At 43.6% G+C, this 27228-nt stretch overlaps 2 protein-coding genes across 2 annotated transcripts in view; both read left to right on the top strand.

Annotated features, from left to right (window-relative positions):
• Positions 1–27228, top strand: part of LOC309882134 (cell surface hyaluronidase CEMIP2-like) — a 52809-nt gene that overhangs the window by 4964 nt on the left and 20617 nt on the right. Inside the window, exons 3-18 of the mRNA XM_082768860.1 lie at positions 2224–2364; positions 2479–3040; positions 3310–3479; positions 3785–3973; positions 4333–4502; positions 5361–5570; positions 9323–9528; positions 11129–11198; positions 11819–11947; positions 12946–13031; positions 13412–13543; positions 13664–13699; positions 14376–14528; positions 15984–16161; positions 20659–20874; positions 26601–26809. Of these exons, the coding sequence (XP_082624986.1) occupies positions 2224–2364; positions 2479–3040; positions 3310–3479; positions 3785–3973; positions 4333–4502; positions 5361–5570; positions 9323–9528; positions 11129–11198; positions 11819–11947; positions 12946–13031; positions 13412–13543; positions 13664–13699; positions 14376–14528; positions 15984–16161; positions 20659–20874; positions 26601–26809 (2857 nt within the window). The remainder of the gene's footprint in view (positions 1–2223; positions 2365–2478; positions 3041–3309; positions 3480–3784; positions 3974–4332; positions 4503–5360; positions 5571–9322; positions 9529–11128; positions 11199–11818; positions 11948–12945; positions 13032–13411; positions 13544–13663; positions 13700–14375; positions 14529–15983; positions 16162–20658; positions 20875–26600; positions 26810–27228) is intronic.
• Positions 1539–27228, top strand: part of CEMIP (cell migration inducing hyaluronidase 1) — a 107451-nt gene continuing 81761 nt past the window's right edge. Inside the window, exon 1 of the mRNA XM_082768861.1 lies at positions 1539–1699. The gene's annotated coding sequence lies outside the window, so the exon portion shown is untranslated. The remainder of the gene's footprint in view (positions 1700–27228) is intronic.

Genomic DNA, 27228 nt, shown 5'->3' with positions numbered 1-27228 from the left:
TGTTCAGATAAGGAGGAGGCACGGTACTGACTAATGCCGCTTTTTGGACGGAAAATGCCAAAAGCTATTTGAGACAGGAATAGAAGTGCCAGCAATACATGATAGATGAACAGCCGGTAGCAAAGGTGGCAGCTCTAGCATTTCCCTGTATTATGGAGTGTTGTCATGAGGGAGTATTGGCTGGATGTGTTTCTCTGGGCTGGATGCTTATCTTGATTCAGCACCGCCCTGAGTCCCAGAGCAGGGTGTAGGAGAGCAAATGCATTTCCTTCAGCACAAGTGAGTGCTGCTCCTGCTCCAGAGCTGTCATCGGGAGCGTGGGCACGGCCGTGCCCCTCGCCCACCCCCCTGCTCCCAGTCTGTTCTCATATTTTGTCTGACAGCACTCGCTCCTTATTAACATAACTATAGCCTCTTTGTGCCCCCCAACAGAAGAAATCCTGCACCAGAATAAATTTCAGGGGTGACAGATTGGAACGGTTTGACCAGATGATGGCACACAACTGTCGCTGAGATCAGCAGCACCTGTGGCTTCACACCTCTTTGGCTTTGGCCCTGGGTGGGAGCAGTGGCTGGCACTGCTGCTTGCCTGCTTCTGGCTTGTCCTCACCACTGGACGCTGGGCAGCAGAGCAGAGACGAGGGATTAAACTCTGGGAAGGAGGTGGCAGTGGCTGCAATAAGCAGTTACCTGTATTTATGTGTTCCCTGGAAGCTCAGTTATGCTACAGCCTAGGAAAAAATGTGGTGTTCTAGTTCATGGAAAGCAGAAGTGTGTGTGGTGGTCCTCCTGCAGGCAGTGCCGTGTGCGTGGAGACTGGAGGCCAGCCTGGAGCCCATAAGGGCGAGGAGCAGTCCTAGTCCATGGGGATAAATGCAAACAGATTGATTTGAAACTGCGTCCTGCCAGAGCACCTTCTAGAGGGGAGGCTTTTTGTCTGTTTCGCTGCGGGCTCTGACTGCAGCTTGGTCAGGTGAGGTGAGGTGACGTGGCAGATATCTCTCTGCTCCCCCACTGTCTGGGGGGACGTTTGCAGCCTCTAGATTCAGGTGCTCTCAGAGCTACCTGCTGCAGGATGGCCTGGCATAGGACACCCCTTAGGAAAGGTATCTATGGCAGGGGGCTTGGACCTAGATGACCTTCAGGGTCCCTTCCAACCTGAGACATTTCCTGATTCATTCTGAGGTGCCAGGGGGCTGCAGGGAGAGATGGGGGGTGGAGTGCCTCAACCCCTGCCCCTCCCAGGGCAGTTTCCAAGCCCCTGAACTCCACACTTCACACTTTTGAGCCCAGCTGGGTCCTCTGCGGGCTTGCACGGAGCCCCCAAAGCCCTCCCCGGGCGGAGACCCGCTGTGACCCCCGGGAGCTGGGGGACCCCCGCAGCAGCCCGGGGCCGGGGCCGACCTCTGCGGGCGGGCAGCGGGGATCTCCCCGGCCCCGAGCATCTCGGCGCCGGCCGCAGATATACCTCCGGGCTGGAGGGCTCGTCCCCAGCTGGGAGGAGCCAGCAGCGGAGCTGCTGTAAACAGTGCGGGCACCGCCGGCGGCTGGAAGATGGATATAAATAGGGAGGCGGAGGGGAGGCAGCCGGAGCGGAGGAGCGGGAGCTGCCTGCGCCTGCCTCTGCCCAGCAGCCCGGGTCGGGAGCTCCCGAGAGGCGGCGTACAAAGTTTGCGGCTCGGCGCTGCCGGGGCAATAGGTAAGAGGTCTTTTCGCCGGCCGGAGTTCGCCGGTGCTTCTCGTCCGTCTGCCGCTGGGGTTTTCTCCTCGCCGGCTCCCCGCTCGTCCTGCTGTCGGGGTTGTCACACGCTGCGTGCGGAGGGGGGGAAAGGAGGTTGCTTCTGGTTTCGCTCTTGCTAGGTTAAGAGGAGGAAAAAAAAATAATAAAGGAGGAAAAAAAAAAAACACAGCCCAAAGCAAAATGTATCTTGGCGCCGGCTCCGTGCAAAGCCGCGGAGAAGGAGCAGGCGCCGCGCACGTGTTCGGGCGGCGGCTGCGGGCTGCAGGTAGCGGCCGGGGGGAGCCCGGGGGTGCTGCGGCTCCCCCTGCCCTTCGAGCCGGACCCGGAGCCGGTCCCGGAGCCGGTCCCGGTGCCGGCAGCGCCGCGGGACACATCGCGGAGCAGCGAGCGGCAGCGCAGCAGCAGGTCGGTACCGCGCCCCTCCGCCCCCGCCGCGCCCCGCCGCGCATCGCCGCCGCTGCCGCTGCCCCCGTCTGTTGCAGGGCCGTGCCCGGGGGCCGCCCCGCACCTCTCCCCGTGGCACCCCGGCTCCGACACCCGCCGAGCCGCCGTCGTGGGCCGGGGGGCGGCTCTGCGCCTGGAGAGCTCCGCTACCTTCCACTCCCTCGTCATCCGCGACGGAGGTAAGCGATGGAGGGGACGCACGCAGCCGGGTGGGGGGACGCCTCCCGGTCCCCTCTTTCACGTCCCCGCCGCTGGGAGGCCCCTGACCCCACTGCTCTCCCCACGCCCGCCAGGGAAGCTGGTGTTCGCCGACCGCCCCCGCGGGCCGCCCATCACCCTGCGAGCCCGCTACATCCTCATCCAGGACGGCGGGGAGCTGCACATCGGCTCGGAGCGCTGCCCCTACGGCTCGCGGGCCACCATCTCGCTGTACGGGCGAGCCGCCGACGGGGCGGCCGTGGCCGGCTTCGGGCAGAAATTCGTGGGAGTGGGCGGCGGCGGCGTCCTGGAGCTGCACGGCCGGCGGCCTCGCTCCTGGAGCCTCTTGGACAAAACCCTGCACCCCGGAGGGCTCCGCCACGGCCGCTACACCTCGGAGAAACGCTGGGGCAGCCGCGGGCTCAACCTCCGCATCCTCGACGCCGGCACAGGGCGGGTGCTGGCGGCGGGGCGCTTCGACACCCACCTACGAGCCGGCGAGTGCCGCCGCCTGCTCGCCTTCCTGGCCCTCCAGCCCCCCGGCAGGGTGGTGGCGGCCGCCGTGGGGGACTCGGCGGCCCGCAGCCTCACGCTGGAAACGCGACTGCTCCTGCGGGACCGCCTGCGGAGCGAGCACATCGCCCGGCTGGGCTACAGGTGAGGCGAGCGGCGGGCGCGGGACTCGAACTCGCGGCCCCCGGGGCTTCGGCGGGGCGGGCCCGCGGCGCCACCATGGACAGCTCCGCGCCCGGCGCCGCGCGGCTGCGGGACAGCGCGGGGCGAGCCCCGACGGGGGGGGCGGGACGGGGCTCGGAGCAAGAGGGAGGGGGAATCCGGGGCTCCGAGCAGCCCCTCCGGGTCCCGGAGGCTGGGGGGGATGTGTGTGAGGGCTGCCTGCCCGACCGCTCCCTCCTGGTGTCCTTCAGGCAGCCCTGGGCGCTGGTGGGGATCCTCGGAGGGGACGCGCTTTCCACGGCTGAAGATAAGAGGGAGTATCACGGGAGCGGGACCACGGGGCTCGCCGTGGCCCAGAGGGATTTCCTGACCTACGATGGCACCCGCTTCACTGTTACTGCTTTCAGTGGATGGATTAAAGGTTTAGTGGCTCCTCATCGTTGTTCGCCTTCTGCTGCTTTGCTCGGTCTTCTCTGCCGGCTACAAATCTGAACTGTGCCATGATAGTAATAGCTGTGCCCCTATGCATGGTGACCACGCTAACAGCAGTACTCCCGTGATGTAACATTTAACTGCCTACAAAGAGCTGACACTGACATATTTAATGGCCAGAGCGCTTCTGTTGCACACAGTTATCAAGACAAAAATTAAATCGGTAAGCACTTGGACTAATTGTAGGACTCTGTCGTGTGCAACTGTAAAATAATTGATTGCTTCGTTTTTCAGGGGTGCCTCATAATGGATTTAAAGTGGAAGTGTCTAAAGGGATAATTCTTCATTTAGTGGATGATGTTAGAAGTTGGTTACCTGGTGACAGGATTGTCATTGCCAGCACAGATTATTCTATGCATCAGGCTGAAGAGTTTAATCTCCTTCCCTGCCCTGAATGTAAAAATAATCAAGTGAAAATCGATGGTATGATTTTATATTTTTTTTTTTTAACTGCTTGTTTGTTCTAAATACTTACATTGTTGTGTCTTTTATGTTCTACGTTTACACTTACTTACCTCTTTAGCTAATTTGTGTCCCATGTGGGCACTTGTTGTAGGAGAGCTGAAAGGCCCTGATATCACAGTGGGATTTAAAATTTGGCCTGAGGCAGCCATCCCCTATAGAAGCCAGGGGAAGGGCTGATCTCCTGTGGATCAGATATCAGATACAGGGCATGTCCCAAACTTGGTGACTGCTTAAATGAAAGGTGTGCACTTGCCTAGAACAGCACGATAACAAGGACACCGTGCTCCCCATGAATAAGAGGTTTCTGATTTTTACAGGCAGCCCACTTTATCTTCATATCGGAGAAGTCATAGATGGCATCGATATGAGGGCAGAGGTTGGTCTTCTGACTAGAAATATACTTATTCAAGGAGAAATGGAAGACTCCTGCTATGGACAAAATCAATGTCAGTTTTTCTCCTTTGACACATTTGGAGGACATATTAAAGTGAGTAATTTTTAATGCACGTGCCTGTAGGTTGTTTCAGGTAGCTCCTTCCCTGGTTTGAGCAATATGCAGCTTGAAACTACCATTGTGTCTGGGGTAAAAAAGAATACTTATCTATGAAGGTGGGGAAAGTTTGTTGGCCTATTTTGCAGAACTAGACGTACAGTGAGGCTGTGCCATTTTGTTCTCCGCATATCCCAAAGCATACCCTTCTCCAGGCTAGTGGGGTTCTTTAGCTCCATTGCTGTTGGTAGGGGCGGTGTGAAGTTACACAGGTTGCAAAGTGCTGCTGAAGTAGCTGTGCTTCCTTCAGAGCAAACCTGCTCCACTCATGGCTCAGATAAGTGCTGGGTCTTGCCAGTTGGGATTAGCCCTCTCTGGGTTGTCCCAGGTGTTCCTGGTGGACGTGCAAAGTTTTGCTGTTCCAGGGGCTTTGTGTAAGATAAATGCATTCCCATTTAGTGGAAATCAGAGATCTGGGCAGGTCTGACCTAAACTCACTTGACAGAGATGAAGTTTACAGGAAACAGAGCCTGTTGGTAAGTGCTGTCCCTTTCTGTAGCTGGCAGGAGTATTTTATCCACAGCTGTGTCACGCATTTATGTGCTGCTGTTGCTAAATGCTGTACGTGCTGTTTGGCAGCTATTCCTTGGCACCCCCACACCTGTAGGTGCGCAGCCGCCAGCATGCTTCTCCACAGGTGCTGCTGTGAGTCAGAGCAGGGAGCTGGCACCTCCTTCTGGGATCAGGCCCTGTTTTGTACTGCAAACATATTGCCTAATGGGGAAAAAAGTGTTTTTCTTTTAGCATGTTATTTATATTGCAACGCCTTACTTGGACCTACACTTCTTTCAACAGATCCTAAGGAATTTTAGTTCTGTTCACATGTCAGGAGTGGAATTAAAGAACATGGGGCAGCAAATCCTGGGCAGTTACCCTGTGCATTTTCACATGGCTGAGGATGTGGATGAGAGAGGAGGATACGACCGCCCAACGTACCTCGATAACCTGGCTATCCACCACTGCTTCTCTAGGTGTGTTGCCATACATGGAACTCATGGCCTGCTGGTAGGAAACACATTTTATTAGTACCGAGTTAATTTCTTTGCTTAGGGCACTGCTAAACAGTAAGCCATTTGTGATGCAAAGAGAAATCAGAATATTGGAATAAGGTGTCTTTTCCCTCAGAGATGTCTTGACTTGTCAACCTCATTTGACAGGTTATGACTGCTGTTCTGGTGGTGCAGCTCTTTGAACTGAATTTCAGGTTCTTCATATTCTCCTGGTAATTAATATTATTAATGGTGTGATCAGATACAGTGAAATCTCTGTCATGGTTACTGTGGACAGTTTGTGATCATACAAAGTTTAATTTAAAATGAAAGCAATGGGCTTTTAATGGACATGACTGAAGCAATAGATCTTATTTGCAATGGAGATAAAAAAGACAAGGGTTGTTCAAGTCAGGGCAATGTGAAACAAATCCAAAAATTTTGCACATGACAAAGGGAATGCAATATGAGATGTACAGACCCAAATGGCCACTTCAGTGCCAGAAAAAACCCTCAGGAACTTGGCTTTGACCTAGATCTTCACAAGGGCATTGTGGAGAGGAACTTTTTTTTAAATAAAAAGCCACACATGCCCCAGCTGGAAAAGACAGGTTCCTGCTCCAGTCCTGACACGTCCAATTGCTGTGTGCTCTGTAGGGCCTGGAGTGGTATTTTCATGTTCATGGACATTTCCTCGTTCACCTGATGTGTGCTTAGGCAGAGACACTCCCAGAACTATTCATGACCTCCCAGGTTTTTCCTGGCAACATTTCTCAGCTCTAGACATAAAGCTCTGTAAGAAATGACATAGATACACTGTGGTGGGACCCTTGTCTAAAAGGGTCCACCAATAAGCAGGTGTTAGTAAAACTACAATATTGGACCTGCACAACTGAGACACTTTTCATGTGTCTTGAACAGTGTTTCTATTGTCCATACCACTCAAAATTATTGATTACCTTCTCATATATGAGATTCGCTCTGGCTATAGCACCTGCTTTTGTTGACAGAGCCCTTAGGTGGCAGGAGACTTGCACAGGATGTTTAGATACACTTCAACTCCCTGTCTCTTCCCATCAGTATTACACCCTTTGAATAGCAGGAGCCTGCCAAGAATGAAAAGTTAAGCCTTACATTAATATTATTCCTGAGAAGAATGATGGTCTTTCCCTAGGTCTTTATCAGAAGGGAGGTTGTCAAGGGTTTCGTGGGGTATGTGGAATTCAGTAGGTGTGCGATCAGGAATCCAAGAGTGAGATCCAGGCCACCAGCAACCAGGCTGGGGTGGCTTTGAGTCCATGAATTCATGGACAGATTTCATAGCAAAGGCTAAATAAGTGATTCTGTGGAAGAATCATGTGGTTGCAATGCATTCATTAAGAGTAATTACAGTGTACATGTATTAAAAAGCCCTGCTTTAAAATAAACTAAAATAATTTGCGGTTCCAGAGAACTGCAACTGTATCAGATAATGACAGTTAAATAACATAGGTGGGTATCCATTTTTGCACATGATATGTAACTTCAGCCTTTGAGAATAGACCAGACAGGTTTCTCTTCCCCCTTCCTCTTCAGAGGTAACTTCAGAAGTTATGGGAGTGCTGTGCTTTGTGCTGTGCTGTGCATGGGTCACACAGCATCGTGTGCGAGGCCTTTCTCCCATCTGCTTCTCCTGCGTGCCAGCCTTGTGCCACTTTGCAAGCCCACGGCAGCAGCACAGGCAGCTTGGGTTACTCACTGTGGTTAGAAAGCGGGCTGTGACATGCTGCTTGCTTCCCTCTGCACACTTACCGCAGAATACTGTAGTCTTACATGTATAAAGTTGCAGTGCCTAAAGGTCACTTATATTGTGTTGCTGGACTATATATAATTCAGTGTTTAGAGGCATCTTAAACATCTGGTGTTGGACACGCCAACAGGGCTGCAGCTTGTGTTGTGGACAATGTTGCATGCTGACACATACAGTAATATGCTACTGTTAATGTCACAGTGCTGCTGGCAGGCTTCCCTTTCCAAGCCTCTAATTTCTATCTGTGATGTGCTGGGAGTATTCAGTTGTTTCTGTTTTGATCTAAGAGCATGGATTCTCCTCATTAAGTGCAAATGTAAATGGTCTTTAAAATGTTATAGAAAAGTGATCAATATAATTTCATGTGTGTAGGTTTTCAGAGCCACCATGTGTTTCTGAAACTGTCACAAATTGTATTAATTAAAGCTAAAATCTGTCTTTGGATACAAGTCTGTTTTTAATGGACTCCTCTGAAGCACAGATTAGTTGAACTTCAGCTAAATCTATAAGAATGAAACTTTTTCCTTTATGGCAACAGGCATTTTGCCATTACCAATTCTCTCCAAAAAATAATCTTTGATGCAGCTCCTGCTCATCATTTGGAAGGATATGATTAGTCAGATTTACTGTTCTTAGCAGGTTGGCAAAAGCACTTGCATTTCAATCTAAATCCGTTTCCTACCTGCATTCCTGAGATTAAACTGATAGAGACACTTTCTCTCAGTGTTGCTGCATGTAGGCTCTTGGTTATTTTCCTTGTAGCTCACCCTAAGCTAGTGCACCTGCATGCAGAACCTCAGTGGATTGCCAAAAATGTATCTTTTAGAGCTGGGTGCCTTGTTGCATGCTGCTTTTTTTTTTTTTTTTTTTTTTTTTTTTTTTTTTTTTTTAACTCAAACACCTCTCTGAGGCCAAAACAAGAGCAGCAGATGACATGTTTGAGGGGCAACTGCCAGGAAATCAAGAAAGAAGTAGAAAATTCCAGTAGAAATATACTTATGGAAACTATAGTGTTTGTGACTCCAGCTGTTACGTACAGTTGTAGGCCATTAAGTGCTAATCACAGGATATGAATCTGAAATGGATTTGGTTCAAGTATCCCTCTGCATACAGAAATAACCAAATGGGTTAATATTAGTTAATCTTGCAGTTTTACAAGGACATAACTCTAACTGACGTCAACAGGAATTTGGTATGCTTGAAGAGTGAATAAATATGCTGACAGGGATCATGTGAAGTACAAAGTTTGGTTTAAGTGAGATTTAGTAACAAATAGTTGGTGCTTTAACTAACCTGATTTAGTTTTCACGTTTAAAGGATTTCTAAATTTGTCTTCATAAAGCTGTACATCAAAGGAGGCTTGTGCTAAATCCTCTTGGTCAAATTATGATTTAATACATGTCAGTTAATCTTAAATAGGCTGAAGCAGTGAGAGACCATCTCTGCCCAAGCTGAGCATTAAAGGAATGAAGTGGACTTGCATGTTCTAAAAGTGGAGCAGAAAGAACAGAAATATTCATAATATAAATTATTTCATATAGTGAAATTTCAAGATTTTTATTATTATTTTATTTGGGAAGTATTGCAGTCATGACAATTTCTGGATTAACCGGCCTAACTTTTTGGTTTATCATGAAGACACATACATATTTACATAGGTATTTACTTCATGACACTGAAACATATATTTTCTCCTAGAGCTGAGAGGCGTCTTAAATCCAGTATTTTATGATTTTCCCTTAATTATGCACGTGATCTCCCTCAGAGTAATATTAATAGCAGTTACGCTGTATAGAAAGATCAGCCACTCTTATGCAAACCACATGCGGCTTGAGCTAGCTCCTGGATTGATGCACATTAAGACACTTCACGGTAGCAAAACTGCTCCTAGGAGTTTCTGAGTTCACTGATAAAGCACATCACTTGTCATTCCTTCTGCTCTTAGCATTGCAATCTGTGGCCTGTACACTTTCTTCCAGGTAAAAGACACCATTGGCTATGACACTCTGGGGCACTGTTTCTTCCTTGAAGATGGGACGGAACAACGCAATACGTTCTATCACAACTTGGGCCTCCTCACCAGGTCAGGAACGATCTTGCCCTCAGATCGCAATGAAGCTATGTGCCTTGCCATCCGGAGCCATGTCTATGGGAATTACATTCCTGTGCCAAGCACTGACTGCATGTAAGTGCTCCAGGAGATAGAGTTAGTTTTTGCACTGATGTTGAGGTTTGTAGCTGGGTCCTAAAAAACAAAACTTTTGATGATAATGCTTATGCTATTTGATGAAAAATGTACAGCTTTTCCTATCATTTCACTTTTAAAAATATTTTAGCTCTTTGACCTTGTTTTGCATGTGAAGATATCTATTAGTATGTGCATGAAACCTGAGCAAGGAATACTTGCTGTTGTTTATTGCTGTTGCTGTTTTGCAAGAATCATAAATGCATAGAGTACTTTGCTTGTGTCTGAACCCCTTTCAGTCCTTTTGAACCAGACAGCTCCATGAAATTTGTCTGATAAGTGCAAGTAGGTGCAGTCCTGGTGTAAGCTGGCAAAAACATCACCTAGAGCAAAGGGAATTTTTGCCTGTTTTCACCAGGGCTGAATTTTGCATCTAAAGTCAACAGATACACAAGTACATGAGTATCTAGGCTATACTAAGAGATTTAGTGACAACGTAGAGATTAGCATACAGCGCAGTGAGCCTCATTTAAAATGCAGTAAACAATATCCTGCTGTAGTTGACCAAAGTCAGCTTCCATTTTGGAGACTGATGTGCCAAAACATGGGCACCCAAGGGATCCAGGAACTGGCCTGGTTACTGTTTGCAAGTGAGAATATAATTTATCAACAGAAATTTGTATTTTCACATTTTCTGGAAAAGGATCTAGTGCCCAAACCCTACTTATTTTAATTTATGTAAGTAATCCAATTGAATTAATTACAGTTATGGTTGTTGAAATGCTATGGTTGACTATATGGTTAATATAGATTTATTGTGCACCTATTTAGTTGTTCTGTTCAAGCAAAGGAGTGGGGATTCTTGATCATGCAGTAGTTAAGGTAGATAAAAATTATTGAGATTTTCTGCTTAGAATGATCAAATTAATTGTTATGGTCATGAGAAATGGTTTACAGTGTTTTTACATGTGGTCTTTATTATTGCAAAAGATGTTATCAAATGAAGTAATACAACAGATCATAATGTTTTCATAGCTATGTCTGGCTTCTGTTTGTGCCACTGCTGATCCTCCCTCTGAGGCAAAAACTCTTTATTTGAACAAATGTCAAAATAATATCTCCTTAATCTCCTGCTTAATGAGCCATTTGTGGCTTGCAAGGACATTTGTTTTGTTTTCCAAGTGGAAGCATAGTAAATCCATAGCGAATCCCCTACCTCCTGCCATGGCCCCCAGAGTTCCTAAAAACAAAATAGAAGTTCACTTTTCAGGCTTTTTCCAAAGCTGCTTAACTTTTGGGAAGAAGAAAAAAAAAAAAAAAAAAAAAAAAGACATCAGATTTCCTTAAGCTGCATTTAACAGAGCACAGATTTTGTGTTAATGGTCTCATGTAATTTACAATAAGTTCAGCATGTGACTCCATAAATGAATGTCTGACATCACTAAATGCTGTTCCTTAAAGAGAATCATTAAAAGGTTGTGTGGAGTTTTAAAGTCAATAGGAGGGTTGTGGCTGAAGTCCAGCACAGTGCTATGAAAATGTATCCCTTCCTGTTTGGTAACTGCTTAGGATCATTTTGATTTTGATTTTGATTTTTCAGGGCTGTCAGCACTTTCTGGATTGCAAATCCAAACAACAATTTAATAGAGAATGCAGCAGCGGGTGCTCAGGTAAAAACATTTAACTGCAATAACTATACTTTGCCTCCAGGTCCTGTATACTCTACTCTTATTGATGTCATTAATGTGAGGGCAGTGAATTTTTAGGAAGTCATCATAAAATTTGGATATATATTTCTGCAGCCTTTCTCTCTGTTAAGAACAAGTAGTTTCCTACAGTTGTCTCTGAGACTGATTTCTCTCACAATGGTGGCTGGAAGTGGTGTGTGGTGTCTCTTAACAAATGTTGATTTTTATTAGGAGTTAATAGTTAAATGCCCAATATAATTTTATGTTTGCATATATAAATATGTACTCTTTCTGTGTTGTTATCTCTGATGGTTAACCAAATCATGTTTGTGTTTAATGTGGCTGTATAGCACCTGTATTTCACCCCCAACATATGGATTTTTAAAACTCATGTGCGTGTGCCTCAGGGGCCCACTGTGCATGCCAAAAGATAAGAGGGGTGGTGTGAGAGTATGTGCTACTGTGTGTCCCCTGGGACTCACACGTGTTTTGCAGGCTCAGCTGAGAAATCTGGCCAGCACAGTGGGAAGCACTAAGTCCCCAGGAAATTCTATATCATTAACTGCACTGTCCAATTCCTTGACCCTTCCTTTGTTCTTTAGGATGTTGGGATATGGTACATCTTCCACCGGGTTCCAACTGGACAGTCCGAGGGGCAATATCCAGAGGGACAGGCTGAACATACCCCCCTGGGAGTATTTTACAACAACCGAGTCCACTCCAATTTCAAGGCACGTGGATGATTTTTGTATGTTACCACCAATACAACAGTATGGTGTAGGGTTGACAATGTCTGGTGCTCTGATTTATGGCTGTCTTAAATTTTGATTATGGTATTATAGAACTATATTAAGAGACACGCAGATTTTGGGGGTGATGCTCTTTCTAGATTAAAGTGGAACCTGAGCAAAATGGGGCTCCTGTTCAGTTGTCTGCATTAGAGAGGATGTGCCCAGGCCAGAGGTGCACCTACTAAATGAGATTTAAGGAATGAGAGGCAGGAGGAGGACACTGAATGCTGCTGTTGGCCACAGTGGTGCAAGGATATAGGGGGATGAGTAAAAATAGCTTGTGCCAGGGCCTGCTTATCACCTTTGAAAAATTAGACCAAAAATTCAAGGGTAATTCCAAGAAAAACACATTTCCCAAATATACTGTTGACATGAAAACTTAACCTGTAAGCTATAAAAAGCATTTTTAACTTACTTCTCAGGATTCTAGATTGAAATCAGTGCTGTTTTCTGGGCCTTGTGTATATTACATCTTGGTCCGTGACAGCTGCTGCTGTATCCCAAAGTCTTTAACTTGGCTACAGCAGCTCATGTTCTCTTTTGACTGTCGGGGGACTCGTCACTCTTTATTTAAAGCCTTACTTCTTAACAACAATCTTTTTCCAAAAATTTGTCAAGAGCTTGGCAAAGTCCCTTATTGCTTTCTGCAAGAGAGAGAGAGTGGGAGTTCAGTGCCTTGCATTGGGTCAGAAGGCAGCCCAAGATGTTGATGCGTAACACATGGCAGGGCAGGCTCTGTCCTGACTTCAGTGTGCTACATCCTGTGCTCATGTCATGCTGAGTGGTGCCAAGTGACACCGAAAGGGAAGAGAAAGCCCAGGCTTCAGGCACTCACTCTGCCTGCACACACTGGCTGCCCACGTTCATTGATAAAATCTGTGATCTCTGGTCTCTTGTGTGCAGTCTGTTAAAATAATTGGAGTCATCTGCATTCTCAGGCTGGTTTGTTTATTGGAAAAGGAGTAAAGACAACAAGAGCCAGTGCTGAAGATCCCAGAGAGTATCTCACAGTTGATAATGCCAGGTAAGCACATGCTGTATGGCTAAGTATTTTGGATACTTGTATTGCTTCCTGGCTTCTGCATTGTATTTAGCAGATCATTAATGCCTCGTTATGGCCCAAGTATCTGAAAATACACACAAGCTCTCTCTGATGTGCAGAGGCAAATATTTAATAGCTATGCACTGAATTGTTTGTATTATTGCTGATCAAAAATGATACATGTGCACTTGGGGTTATGAAGACTAAGCCGTGAAGCACTTGAAAAGGATTCTAGATCCCATTATTCTGTTAGTGTGTTTGTAAACTTCAAAATTTATTATTAATTACTAAGAAGAACTTACATCTGAAAGATGACATAAGAGCTCCTAAGTGTGCTGCATTAACCCAGCTCCTTGCTTCAGGTTTCGCCCACATCAAGACGCTGATCCTGAAAAGCCGCGAGTTCCTGCCATAATTGATGGCCTTATTGCTTTTAAAAATAATGACCACGGGGCCTGGGCCAGGGGCGGCGACATTATTTTCCGCAACTCTGGGTAGGTTACTGTAATTACATGCCGTACCATTACCCTCACGGCAGACGTGAGCAGGCCTGTAGGCCAAATTCATCTCAGACATTCTTTGTAATTTACACCTCTCTGCTTCTTCCGTCCTAGGTTTTCAGACAATGGAATTGGACTCACTCTGGCAAGGTAATTTCTTAAAATGTACCTTCCTCCTGTTTTTTCCCCACAGTGTATCAGGCCAAAGGATGGAAGCTGAGACACTCCCCTGATAATTACTGTAAAACATAAGAAAATCTCACGTTTCCCTCACAGACCACATCAAGCCTTCCCCGTGCAGCCGTTAACACAAGGAATAATTTAGCCTTTCGTTCTCTTTGCCTCAGCATGTCTGGGGAATATGTCGTAATTGCTGAATATTTCCTCTTGGCTGGTAGGCCCTGAACCAACAGATTAAGCACCTGGCACTGCTGAAGAGAAGACTTTTCTTCCGCCCTCGCCTGGCTGCAGGGCCCAGCCTGGTCTACAGTTTATACACCATGGGCACAGTGGCTGGCCAGGCATTGCCATCGTCTGTCTCCTCCATTGACATCTGCCCCACTCCTACTTCTCTTGTCACATTCTCTTGTCACATTCTCTCTTGCAAAAATCCTGCAAAAATAAGCCAGATCCAGAGCCTGTTGTAGGCCATGAGAACCAGCGATGGTTGGTTGTTGTGTCAGGGAGGTAGCTAAAAACTTATGGAGCAGCTTGGTGTAGAGCAAATAGATATATAAGTTGGATAGAAATACTATGTCTTTTATGTAGTTAACAGTTTAAATTAATCATTTGTGTAGTTATCTGGTATTTCTTTGTCTTCTTTTAGTGATGGGACATTCCCCACCGATGATGGTTCCAGCCTGGAAGTGACACGCTCCATTTTTGTTGGAGAAAGCAGCAACTTTGGCTCCCAGGGAGGGCAGAACAGCTACTGGGGGAAAGGGGCAAATGGAGAATATAGGACCCTGCCCAGAAACAAGTGAGTTTTTCTTCTGCTGTTTCTTCCTGGCATTAGTGCAAGCCTGAAGAAAAACCTCAGGAATGAATGTGGCTACCAACAAGTAATTTTGTTGGGTGTTTAAATTATTGTACAGGCCAGAAATAATAAATGTTCAAGTAAACTCATTTGTCAGGACAACAGTTTGAGAGCATTCTCAACTGAATATTTGATTTAATTTTCTGCTTGGTTTATAAGTCACTGAAGAGTGGGTTAGAAAATCTGAAAGATACCAAATTGCTTTTGTCCAATGCCTCATTAACACAGCATCAACCTGATGGCACAGATCCCTTATGTCTTGCTTTCCTTATGCCTTCTTGCTGGTGTAGGTGAGTGAACAAGACCACTGTGACAATGGATAAAGGTGTCTTCATTATTGAATCTTACTTCTCTTTCAATGGCTGTAGGTTATTTCCTATTTTGATAGCATCACAACCTCCACTAAAGCAACAGCATCCCCTGGAAAGCTGTGCTTCCCCAAGCCTAAGTTCTACCCTAATGTATGTTTTGGGTGATGCTCAGCAATCATTAAACCCTTTATAAAAAATGATATAATCTGGTCCTCAGAGACTGACAGGCTGGAGAGAGCCTGTGTGCCCATTTGCTGTCTGCTGTGTGGCTTTTACATCTAAACAAATTAGCAGTCTTTCTGGACATGGTGGGCATTGACCTACCCTCCCATGCTGCTACTGGCCAGCTTTCATTACCATCTGCAAAGCTGAAACAGGCCACTCTTTAATCAAACACTGCGAGGGCTTAGTAAGTTTGACACCTTCTCAAGACAGACCATGGAATGGGGAGGTTCTCTCCATTGCTGTCTTCCAATGGAGACACCTTCTTGCCTTGTCTTCTTGCCTTGTCTTCTTGCCTTGTCTTCTTGCCTTGACGTGTCCATTGGCTAGTGCTGCAGGAATCAGTTTTCTGCATTAAATGCTGTGGACTAGGTCCTGGGGGTTTCATGTGAGGTGGCTTGTGAGGAGAGCAGGAGCTATGCTGCACCACTTGGTACTTCTTCCATGGAGACACTATTGCCTGGAGGGAGTCTCACTGATATTATTTTTTCAATCATGCTGAGGTTTCTGAAGAAATCTCTCTATCCTGGAACAGGAAACTTCATAGCAATGCTGACACACAGCCCTCTGGGGCTTCCTCATACCAATGAATCCCTGGGTGGCAGGGGGCAAGAGCTTTGAACTGCTTTACACTAGCCTTATGTAAGCTGTGCAGGTCATTGTTTTGTCCTTCAAAGCTTATCCTATAAAAGATGTTCAGCAGAGATTCATTTTTCATTATCTATGTGATAAGCATCCAGATACCAGTTTGGGGAAAGAAAAGAGATTTTATCTTCTTATTGGTAGGTTTCTGTGCTTTCAGGAGAAGACTCAGACTTTGTCCAAGCTTTTAGCACAGGATATTGTTTGTTTTTAAATCTCACAGGACATTCCCTATTCGTGGATTCCAGATTTATGATGGGCCTGTCAGGATGGCAAAGTGCACTTTCAAGAAGTTCACCCCAACTGTTGACAGATATTCGAGTGCCATTGGGTTCTTCATGAAGAACGCCTGGCAGATAAGCCCCCAGAATAATGTGTCACAAATCCTGATGGAGAAAAGTGTAAGTAAAACAGGAATGCATGCTGTTAGATGTGCAATTTTTCAAAGTTTTTAGAAGTGGTTGAGAGATTTATTCTAGAGCAGGAATTTCCAGGCTGTAGTGTGTGTTACATTGATGCATGCCATCACTTCATTTTGCAAGACTTTTTTTCTTTAATTATTAGTGATGGTTATTTATAAACCAATAAAATTTGGGGAGTATCAATATCAAAGTTTCTTATACCTGGGCAGATATATATAACAAAATCTGCAATAGTGGAAGGTTTCACCTTGTAATCAGAACAGCCATGTCACCACTCTTAGCTGAGCAGCATTGACAGCTAATATATAGTGAGAACGTGGTGAAGACTGGGTCTTAGAGTTCAAGAGGGACCCAATGAGATGGCAGGAGACAATAACTTGCAATACAATTATAAAGAAAGAAGGAAAAGCAATTAGAAGCAAATCCATGGTCAGCAAATTCTGGGTTCAGCAGTGAAATTCCTGTTGAGCACAAACAGGGACTTTCCTTGAGCAGTCACAGCAGAATGTGGCTCTGTGTCTGTCTTGGCAGGAGCCATAGTTTGCTGAGCAATTCCAGTCTTTGTCTTGGATTCCTGCAGGGATCATGGCCCTGCACACTTAGCTTGGGAAATGATAAATTCTACCTGGCTTGCTCTCAGGTGTCATAACCTCTCCTTATATATTTTTTTTTTCAAACAAAGTTCCATGCTTGTTAGGACGTCCATGAACTGTAGTAACTTTGGGTTGAGGTTTGACTTTATCTTGAGAAAAATTTCCATTGCTCTGGGACTAACCAATATAACTACTCTGGCAAGCAGTCAGTTTGTCTGTCCCCTCTCTGGTACACTTTAGACCATCACCAGCAGGGTATTTTATGAAAGGATGACGTTGATTGCAGTCACTTGACTGCTTCCTTTAAGTAAACACAGTTCCTTTCTATTTCAGTAAAGAGCTCTCAGTTATTTTAGACACTTTAGGGAGCGTTATAACAAGAATAAGGGCTCATTTACTTACTTCCTTATGTCTTCCATGAGGAAATGGTTTTAAGATGATAATGGGGAACAAGAACAAGAAAATCAACCTAGAAACAGGGTGAGGAAAATGTATAATGAAAATTTTGTTCAGCAGATTGGAAGAGAGTAGAAATTTTCCTTCAGTAATGGCTGTAGGACTCTATCCAATTGAATGGTTTTGGGTAGATTATATCTGTGCACATCAGCAAAGAGGATGATTACCTCTAGAATGGCTGAAAATGCAACTCTTTAATACTGTTGTGCCATTTGAGGCCAATGAGCCTGTTAAATGTCCCAGCACTTTTTGTCTGAGAGGAAGTTTAGTACTGCAACACCTTTAAGATTTGAGATTTTCAAGGTAAAAATGATCAGAAGATGTAATAATTAGTGTCTGCCTATTACAAAAAAAAAAAAAAAAAAAAAAAAGACATAATCCAAATAATTATTTCTTGTATGTATGTTTCCAATAAATGTCCATTTCTGAAGTTGGTATTTTGCCAGCTTCAGAATCATTTATGTTTGCAGCCACCTGCATCCTAGCACTTTTCACTTTGATTCTATTTTATCTGGATTGAACCCAGATGTGCTAAATCTGATTTCAGACTTGAAGGAGCACGGCTAGTTTATTGTTTTGTTGCTAATTGCTATATGGGACAATATGTCTTTGACTAGTTAAGATAGAGCCTGTAGACTGTTTTAATTTAATTTTCCATCTCCAGGCTTCATTTTATTACTTTTTAAAGGGTAGCTAAGTACTAATTCCCTAAGGGACAATCATTTTACAGTTGTTTTTAAAGAATAAATTAAACATTACTGCAAGTTGTACAGTGATGATAAAACTATTAGTCATGCTGAAGGAATAATTGTGTAATTAATCAGAATAATCAGCTGATTGGTTAGACCACAGAGTAATAAAGCCAGTCAGGTCTTGTTTAATTCCAGCATAAAAATAAATGCTCAGGTAGAACAGAAGACTTAAACACTATGCTCCACAGAAAATGTTCTAGGTGCCTTTTCATTCACAAACTGGTGTATATAAATACATCTGTTCATTTATTAACAGCAACATTAATGCTAGGCTGCTTTAAAAAGAAAAAGGGAAAAAAGTGCTTTAAAACAGTTATTCCAAAGCAGTGGAAGCACTAATCGGTATTAATGCATCTGAAGGCTAGACTGGTGGTTGTAGTCTCCTATAGGACTGATTACTGACAATTGATAGGACTTGGAGAGCTCAAAGGAGATAACCCCTGCCCAAAACAGAGCCATGCCCAAAGAGGATCTTTTGTGTGCATCTTTTCTTAAGAAGACCCAACATCTCTCTTTTTAGTCATAAAATAGGTACCCATTCACCTCTCTATCTTTCTGCTGCACAACTCCTGTAGGGTGAGGCAAGGAACAAGAGCAACAACAACAGCAAACAGCTAAAGAGGTTCCTGACTAAAGAGAACTGGCAGGATGAGAGCTTGCAACACTCCATCAGAGGAAATGCTATGCTGAGAGCAGAGCTCTTTGGTGATAAAATAGAAGAAGATTTACACTGGCTGAAAAAGTTTTCTTAAAATGATAGCAGCGATACAAGGATATTATTTTTTAATCTAAAAAGAAGTGTTTTCCACTGTAATCTTCAGTACTTCTCTGCTACCCGTGCTGCCCTTGGGCAGGTTTATTTAGCATATTCCTAAGAAATTACATACTTCTGTAACCATCATCAATCTCATGTCCTACAAAAATAAGGTTTGTAAAAGAAGTGATACTGCTCATTATCATTTCCATTTAATTTCTGACTTTCAGACTTTTTAGAGGAGAATGTTAGAAATCATATTAGCATTAACACCAAAACTATCTGCCTGCTGGATGGAATCACTGACATTTAATCAAACGTAAGCTGTACGGGCTGTACCTTAGTTTGTTTTGAAGTACAGCTGACTTTGTTCTCTTCCTCAGTGAAGTGCCTGTTTTCAAATTCAACCCCAGAAGTACACTGTCACAAAATGTTTATAGTGGAGCTTTGAGCTGCAGCAGTGTTTGCATTTTGCAAATATTTCCTCTTTTATAAATTAAAATGAAAAAAGAGAAAAAGAAAAACAAAACAAACAAAAAAAAATCACAGAACTTAGGAGATCCTCCTTCCTTGCCAAATAGCCCTTTGGGCAAAAATTTCCAGTAAGAAATTTTTAATTTGCAGTAAGAAAAGGTTTTAATACACTCAAAAATACACATTAAATTTCCATATGCCTGAGCCTCTTTTAAGTGAGACTGCTTCAGGTGTTTGTTTATGAGGCTAATACTTTGACAAGGAGGAGGCAGAAAAATGCTTCTAGGGTTTAATTTAATTTTAAGGTAATAAAGACTTAATAGAGCAATGTAAGGTTCTTGCTACTTTTATTCTGCAAGGAGTTCTTGCTGCAGTAGAAATTCTTTTTAAGTCAGTGGGAATTTCCATTTAACTAAGAATCACAGTGCCCCTCCTATTCTCCTAAGTTGTTCTATTTATTATTGTGAAAATAAAGCATTTGAAGTCTTTAGTAAACTTGCAGCCTAATCTTGCTGACCTTAATTCTTACTTCTGTGAGCAGCCCAATTAAAATTAGTTGAGCTAAATGGAACAAATTACAGTCTTTTGGGTCGGCGTGATCAAGATGCTATTTATGCTGTCTCTTTTAATATACATTGCTGCAGGATTCATTCAGTGTACTTGACCTGGAATAATTATTGTCTTGATTGCCTCAGAACTTAATTGTCGCACACTGCAATAATTTCCTCTGCAAACATTAAAATATCCCATGCCTTTTTGCTGAACATCTACAGCTTCCTTGTTTTGCTGTATTTTCATATCAGGACAGAGTCTTTTACTTAGCAACTGAAAAATTTTGAAAACAGAGCTATGCATAATGAGGATAATGCTGTCCCCTGCTATTTTTCTTGCCTTATATATACATATACATATATATGTTCTTCAGGGGGTGTACGACAGAGGCAATTCTGAAAGCTTCTGTCACTTTTATGAGTTTCATAAGGTTTTGGGGGGAATTAATTACAAAAAAATGGCACTCATAGCACCACTTAAAATAGTCATTGGAAATATATGAGTAAATTCACTATAGGTTTAGTAGTTTTTGTTTCTTTAATCACAACTGGGATAGATGATGATTACTTCTCAGCAAACTTCATAATCTTCCAGTACTTCCCTTCCCTTTGAGTCACCCTCTTCTTTTTGACACAGTACAATTTATTGCTGTATGATTTCAAGGAATAAATGGCTTTGCGGGTTTAATTCAAAGAACCAAAAGCCTAATTTTGATGAAAATATCTCCTGGGATTAAGAAATAGGAGACAAAAACAATGTAGTCAGAAATCTAAGTAGAAGAGGCAAAGCAAAGCTCTTGCTCAACAAATAATGCTTTCTAGTTCACTGTCTTGGCTGTTAAAACACCACAAATTCAAGCCCCTACTTATTTTTCCTTCCTACTCTCTCCTGCTAGGTTGGACTGAAGGTGTTTTTTGGCAGATCAGGCCAGTGGTTTGGAAACAATGACAATGATGGTGACAAAATGTCCATCTTCCACGATCTGGATGGCTCTGTGACAGGGTATCCAGACACTTTCATTGGCAGAGCAGACAACTACTTGCTCCGTCACCCTGGGTGTCTCACAGTCCCACGCTGGAATGGGATGATGTGCACTGGGAGATTTGCACAGGTAAGAGGGGTGGCTGCAGGCAATGTCACTGGACGTGTTGGGTGGGTCTTAGGGGTGGTGGAGTGAAACCCTATGAACTCTCGAGAAGATAACAGAACAATAATAATTTGGGTATAACTTTACTGCTCTCAGTGTTATCTGCCTAATTTCAAGGACTCTGTAAAGCTCCTGTTGTGCAGTTTCCTCTAACCTATGGCTGTAAGGAGCTCTTTTTCTTCCCATTGCCCACAAGAGGCTGCAATTTGAAATCTAGCTGGGGAAAAGTCTGACGTTTTCTAAGTCGTTGTTTCCAGGAGTTTGTCCACTCTCCAGTGGATCCAGTGGATAACTCTAGTTTCCATCACTCTGCTGAATCTAGTTTCTCTAATGGAAGATGTTACTCTTGTCTCATGGGGAGTCAGTAGTCGTTGCCCAGACATTGGTAGGTGCAGCACAGGATGAAACTCTGCCTGAAGTCACTGAAGACCAGGAAGCATTAATTTGCCCCCCTGGAAAGAGCAGACTGTCAGGTTTGCCTTTTTAGCACACAGTTTTGTGAGCATGAGGATTAGAAGAGCCTGATGTCCTACAGTTGCACCTCAGGAAGGGTTGCAAACTCAGATACACATTTTTTCCACTTTAGAGGATTTCTGAAGGTGTTTTTTCTGTAGTTCTCTGATGTGTAAAGTGTAGGCTCATAGCTCAGGCAGTCAAACAGCACTCTGCTCCCCTTTCTCCAATAAGTTTTTTCTACATGAAAATTTTAGGAATGCAATTGTCTTTGAGACCTCTATGCATACATAATATATGCACTGTCATGTCCAAATTGTGTGTCTCCTTATGCTAAAAAAAATTTGTGTTTGCTTTAGTTGCACAGCAGAGGACAGGAATTGCTATTTAAGTGTCTAGACACTGGACTGAAGTCCTCTGGTTCTCTGTTGACTAGGCGGAAACACGATTAGGCTCCTATGGATAGTTTCACTGAGTTAGGGATTTCTCCTTGGCACTTACATTTTGCTCTGTGTCTCTAGAGAAATAATATTATGTGCTCTGGCAACATAATGGTTAAATTCAGAATTGTAAACAAGTAGACATTTGTATTTTTGTGTCTATTAATACCCTTGCGATCATGGCACTCTATGTGTTGAGGCAGTTTTTCCACCATAGAGAATTTCCTTGGCTAGGTTTAGGCAAGTGTAAACATTTGCTTCTCTGGGATCCGTTACTTACCAGCATTTTTCTTCTAATCAGCATCCAGCAGGATGAGTGAAATTCTTATTAATTTTATAGGTTTTGGGTAGAGAAATGTATATGTGTGCAATGTAGAAGAAGTTGGTCCTGTGCAGCAGGGTTTGATTTAATTCTGGGGGTTTAATTGCTGGAGTATTTCAACTTGACCTTGGTTCTCAATGTCTTTACAAACTGATGATTTGTTTGTGTGCTAAGTTCTGAGTGTCATATTCCAGATCAAAAGCTTAAAAGAGTGAATCCAATTATGGAGAAAGATGGTTGGCTTTGATCTTAGCAGCTCTATTACAAAATCTGTTTTTCTTTTCCTTTTCATGTAGCTCTGGTAGACAAGAACTTTTATTCTTTCCTAGCGCAAGCAGGTGAAAATGTCCTTTCAGCTGAAGGAAATAGTGACTCTTATATTGCTGCTGAACTGAGCCCAAGATAGTCAGACTAGGGATGGGCTACTTGGCATGGAAAACAGATCCAAGTCCTTCGGCTAACATTGGAGCCACATCCTTTCTGAGCAAAATGCCTAGAGTTCAGTTAATTCCTTTCAGCTTGGTTTCTTCCATTCACCTTTCATGCTCTTCTTCTGGATGAAATTTGCCTAGGAAAGGAAATGCCAGGGGAAAACCTATTCCTCTGGAGGTGTTGCTAGCACCACAAAATCCCAGGGACAGACTTTCCTGAGGATGTTTTAATCTGGCGACTCAGGCTGATGTTTCCACCTTCCCATGGTTGGTTCGTGGCCCTTGCTCCTCATCATGTCCAAGGAGCACTATGCCACCTTCCCCACGTGGTGTCTGAGAGCTTCCTTCAGCGGGAAGTACTTGTGCCTTGTGCTTTGGCTCCAACGTTGCCTTTGGCTACCAACAAAGGGTTGTGGGACCAGCTTAAGATCATGAGATTTACGCAGACAAGAACTATCTGGCCTCTTTGTTCTCCCCTTTGGATTCTGAAGTCTGTAGGGTTATTGTTATACAAATGAGAACAAATCCTTTTTTATTTATTTTTTGGATGACAGCTGAAATTCTCGTGTAATGTAAACAAAGCCAAACTTTAAGGAAGAACATCAGAGAGAGGAAGACTGACAAGGAAATCACAAGAGTTGGCAGCACCACAGCTTCTGGGAATCTCTGTGAGTCACTCAGACTGTCAGCAGGGTGTTGAGGTTCTTGGTGTCCTCTCAACCTGATTTTCAGCCGTTGCAGAGGCTAATAATAAAAGAAAAATGTAGGAAAAGGTTCATTCCATAGTTCTCTCCATGTAGGTGGGTGAGATTTCCAAAAGCACTGACCTAGGGACTCCTCAACATCTGCATTAGTTGTGAAAATGTAAATGAGATCCTCAAACATTTCTGATTTTTATATACACAGCAAGAGAAGTGTCCTGGTGCCTTCTAGGCAGCTGAGGCTGTGCACTTACTGCTTCCTTGCAGACTTCAGAGAAACTCATCAGGACAGACTGTGAAACCTCTTTTTTTAGTTTATTTTAAAATAGGTAGAGCTTTTGGCAGTACGTGCTTTTTTCCTTTATAAGCTTAAAAAAATATTAGAGATTCATAAGAGACTGCCACTTAACTGGATTAGTGTCATTTCTGAGTTAACAAAAATTGATGCCTTGCTATTATAAAATACTTTAGGTAATGCTGTTGATTTTTCACCGGTTTGCTCCAAAAAGTCACTACCTTACTGCACACTGCTGAACTAGAAATCATTCAATTCCTGTTAACTCTGTTTTTGCAATTACAATAACCCAGCACCTCTAAGATGCAAATGTCCAGTTGGTAGCCACTTGTCTATTAAGTGCTGAATAGCTGTTTTACTCAATAACGCTTTTAAAGGTAAAGCAATCAAGAGATGCAGTATGTAGTGAAAGGTGCTTTTCCCAGCAAACCTTTATGATCCCATCATAATGTAATGTATGGTGCCTGAGCAGTGTTGGCACCTCACGGGCTGGGAAGAAGGAAAAGCCTGCAATGTATTTTTCATCTAGTGCTCCATATTTGGACAAAGAGGTCCAATTTTGATCTCTGATGCACACCAATGGAAAATGCACACCAAATAAAAATAGTTTTGCTGATGTCAGCAAAGCTGCTGTTATTTTTAGGGCTAAAATTGGTCCTAGTATGTCTTACAGGAAGAAAAAAATATTTTTTCTTTCTGAAAGAATTTTAAAGTCTTCACTTGGAAGTTCATAGTGAAAAATTGTTCTCTTGGGAACTGAGCCTACTTTGAACAATTGAACAACCAGAAGAGCAGAAGATGTGTTTTGAGTTTCTCATTTTTAAAGGATTTTACCCCAGCTTGACAGCTGACAGCACAGCAGAACAGAAACAATGTTAAAGAAACTAGAAAGGCAACCAAACTTTCTCTCAGAAATCAAGATTTTCTGTTCTAGTGCTTTGCATTTTGCTTATCTTCATAGTTGCTATCCAGCTGAATAGCAGCTCCCCCATGAATTGTAAAAGAAATTATCTTCTCAGTTTCACAATCTACTTGGGAAAATTGCCATGTAAGCACAGGGAAATCTGACACACCTTTTTAGCATGAAGTGTTAAGCAGCTAAAATGACAACTATGTCCATTAAATGATCCAGGCAAGCAGTAGGTTCACATTTTAGAATGTTTATATAGCTCTTCTTCTCCTTAGGCTGTAGTATCTGGGGTATCTTCTTCTCTTACTATTTTATCATATTTTAGAGTATCATTATGACTCTCTTCTCTTAAGTATTTTTGTAGATCTAAACAAAAAATAACAGAGATGTTGCTAGGTAGATGAATATTTCATCCTAGAACAAAATTCTCTTGTTACACTCCTTTATTTCATTTAGCTCACTGGGAATTAAGAGCATCCTTTGGTGGATGACTCTTCTGGGATTTTAATCTGTCTTGATTGCAGTCCTGAAAGGGTAACAAAACCCAAGCACTAGAACTAACATTAATTGGCATCACAGCAAGGAGGTCAGGGATTGCATGGCCAAGGACTGGATCTCCTTCTTGTCTCTCGTTCCTTTGAACAGAAGGATACACCACCTCTGTCTTCTCTCAAATGAATTTTGCTGCGGCCAGGGCATTACAATCCAAGAAGAAAGCAATAGGAATCTGCTGCTTTTGGTGTCACGTGGTCTGCCAAAAGGCAAACCAAATGTCATGGCAAGCACTTGCGTCTTGGCTGTGGCTTGGAGTCAGTAAAGCAGTTTCTGTTGTATTTTAAGGACATGGTATATTCTCTTATCGCTAGTGTTACAGTAGAAGCTAGAAACCCTAGCTAAAAGAAGCCTTTGTATAAAACAGTGAGAAACAGTCTGTTTTGGTTTCGATCTGTGTAGACAAGACAAGGAGAAGAAAAGCAGATATGGAGATGTGAGCAACCAAGGTCTCACAGCCTAGCAGATATCCTGGAACACTGGAAGGCAGATATCCTGAAACACTTCATCTTGACCTCTCCTAGTCTTGGCTGTGCTTGTGTCCTTACCTGCAGTATTAAAACCTGCTAAAAGACTGCTTCCATTTTGATCTACCTCAAACACAGAAATTAAGTTTAAAAGTAATTGTACAGAATTGTTGCTCATGTAGAAGCTTAGGCATTACTGAGATAATACAGATTTTTATGATGGACATTCCTGTTCTTGAGGCAAACAGCCCTATTCTGCATTGCAAGAGACTGGAGGAAACATGCTTATAGGTATTCCCACCTGTCCTCTATGCACTTTGAACCTTTCAGGGAATATGACAAGCTGCCTGCTACATCCCTGTGTTCTGAGACCAGTTTGTATGACAGTTCATATGCATCCTCCTTCTGCAGTAGAATTTCATAAGGGGGGAAGCGGGTGGACATCATATATTCAGCCTTAAAGATAGCACTTGCCACATGAAGTGGCCTTCATTTAAGTTATGGAAGGACAGAAGAAGTGTAAAACTGGAGTGTGTTTTCTTAATTGGCCTGCAGGGTTGAACTACAGACCAAGGGCCTCTGTTAGTCCTCAGACAGAAGAACTCTCTGTTGAAACGTGCACCATTGTATTTAGTCTGTAAGATCATACAGTCAGGCCATTGAGTTTCAGCCCCTAAAATTTCAGCCTAGTTTGCTGCTTGAGAGCAGAGATGTGGATTCCATTAGATAACTGGACCTGATCCAAAGCTAGTTTAAATCACTTACGAGTTTTCTGTATTTTCAATGGAATAAGGCTGTTTTTAAAGTGTAGTTATTTGAATTCATAAAAAACAGTTACTTTGCAATATTTCCTTTATTACCCTTTTCCCTGAAGATTTTGAATAGTTTTTATGGTGCTGTACAATTCATATCTCACTTCATGGTGTCCCCACAAAGGACTGCAGATGCTATTTCTGTTTTACCTTTTTATTTGAACTGGAAATGTTTCAGTGACTTTCCAAACGTTCTGAGTTCTTCACTGGCAAAAAGCATTTATAGGCAACAATGATCAAATGCACATGTTATGGCTGAGCCTGGCTAGTTTAATGGATATGTTTGTCATTTTCCTTTCACCCTCAGCTTTATATTCAGGCCAGGCGCCCTGAGAATCTGACCCTATCCATTGCCAGAGCAACATACTCTTCCCACCCCTTGCAGTTGCAAGGCGTAAACAGAGGGGCACCATACCAGCAGTACCAGCCCGTCGTCATGCTGGAGCAGGCTTATATCATCCAGTGGGATGGAAGAGCACCTGAGGATATCATCCTGTACCCGATCAACTTCAACAGGTACTCCCCTATGTTGTTAGAAAATGTTCTGTTTTAAAAGTTCTGGAGCTCTAACGATTTCCCAGGTTCTTTGCAACTCATCCTTTGAATGTTTCTGCGATTTCTGGGAGCACCAAAGCAAGGTGTTAATGACTGGCACTTACCAATGCAAAGAGTTGCCTCTGCTTCCACTTTGTTCCAGCATTTTTGATGTACAGAGATGTTTCTCTTTCCAGTACGTTTTGAAACAGAATCCAAGTAAGTCCTGGCCTTCTGTCCCTGAAATTCCTCCAGAAGAGTTCTGGCTCTTGTCCACTTGTTTGTACTAGTTGCTGCACACATAATTCATCTTCTGTATATAAAGTGCAGAAGTCCATCAGAATGTGCACAGAGCTGTGCATCTTCTCTAACCCAAACAGTACTGTGATCACTCTTGCTTT

Source organism: Aythya marila (assembly GCF_965140915.1).
Source record: "Aythya marila genome assembly, chromosome: 11".
Classification (NCBI taxonomy): domain Eukaryota; kingdom Metazoa; phylum Chordata; class Aves; order Anseriformes; family Anatidae; genus Aythya; species Aythya marila.
Note: the sequence above shows the minus strand (reverse complement) of the source record. Positions and strands in the feature narration are given on the sequence as shown.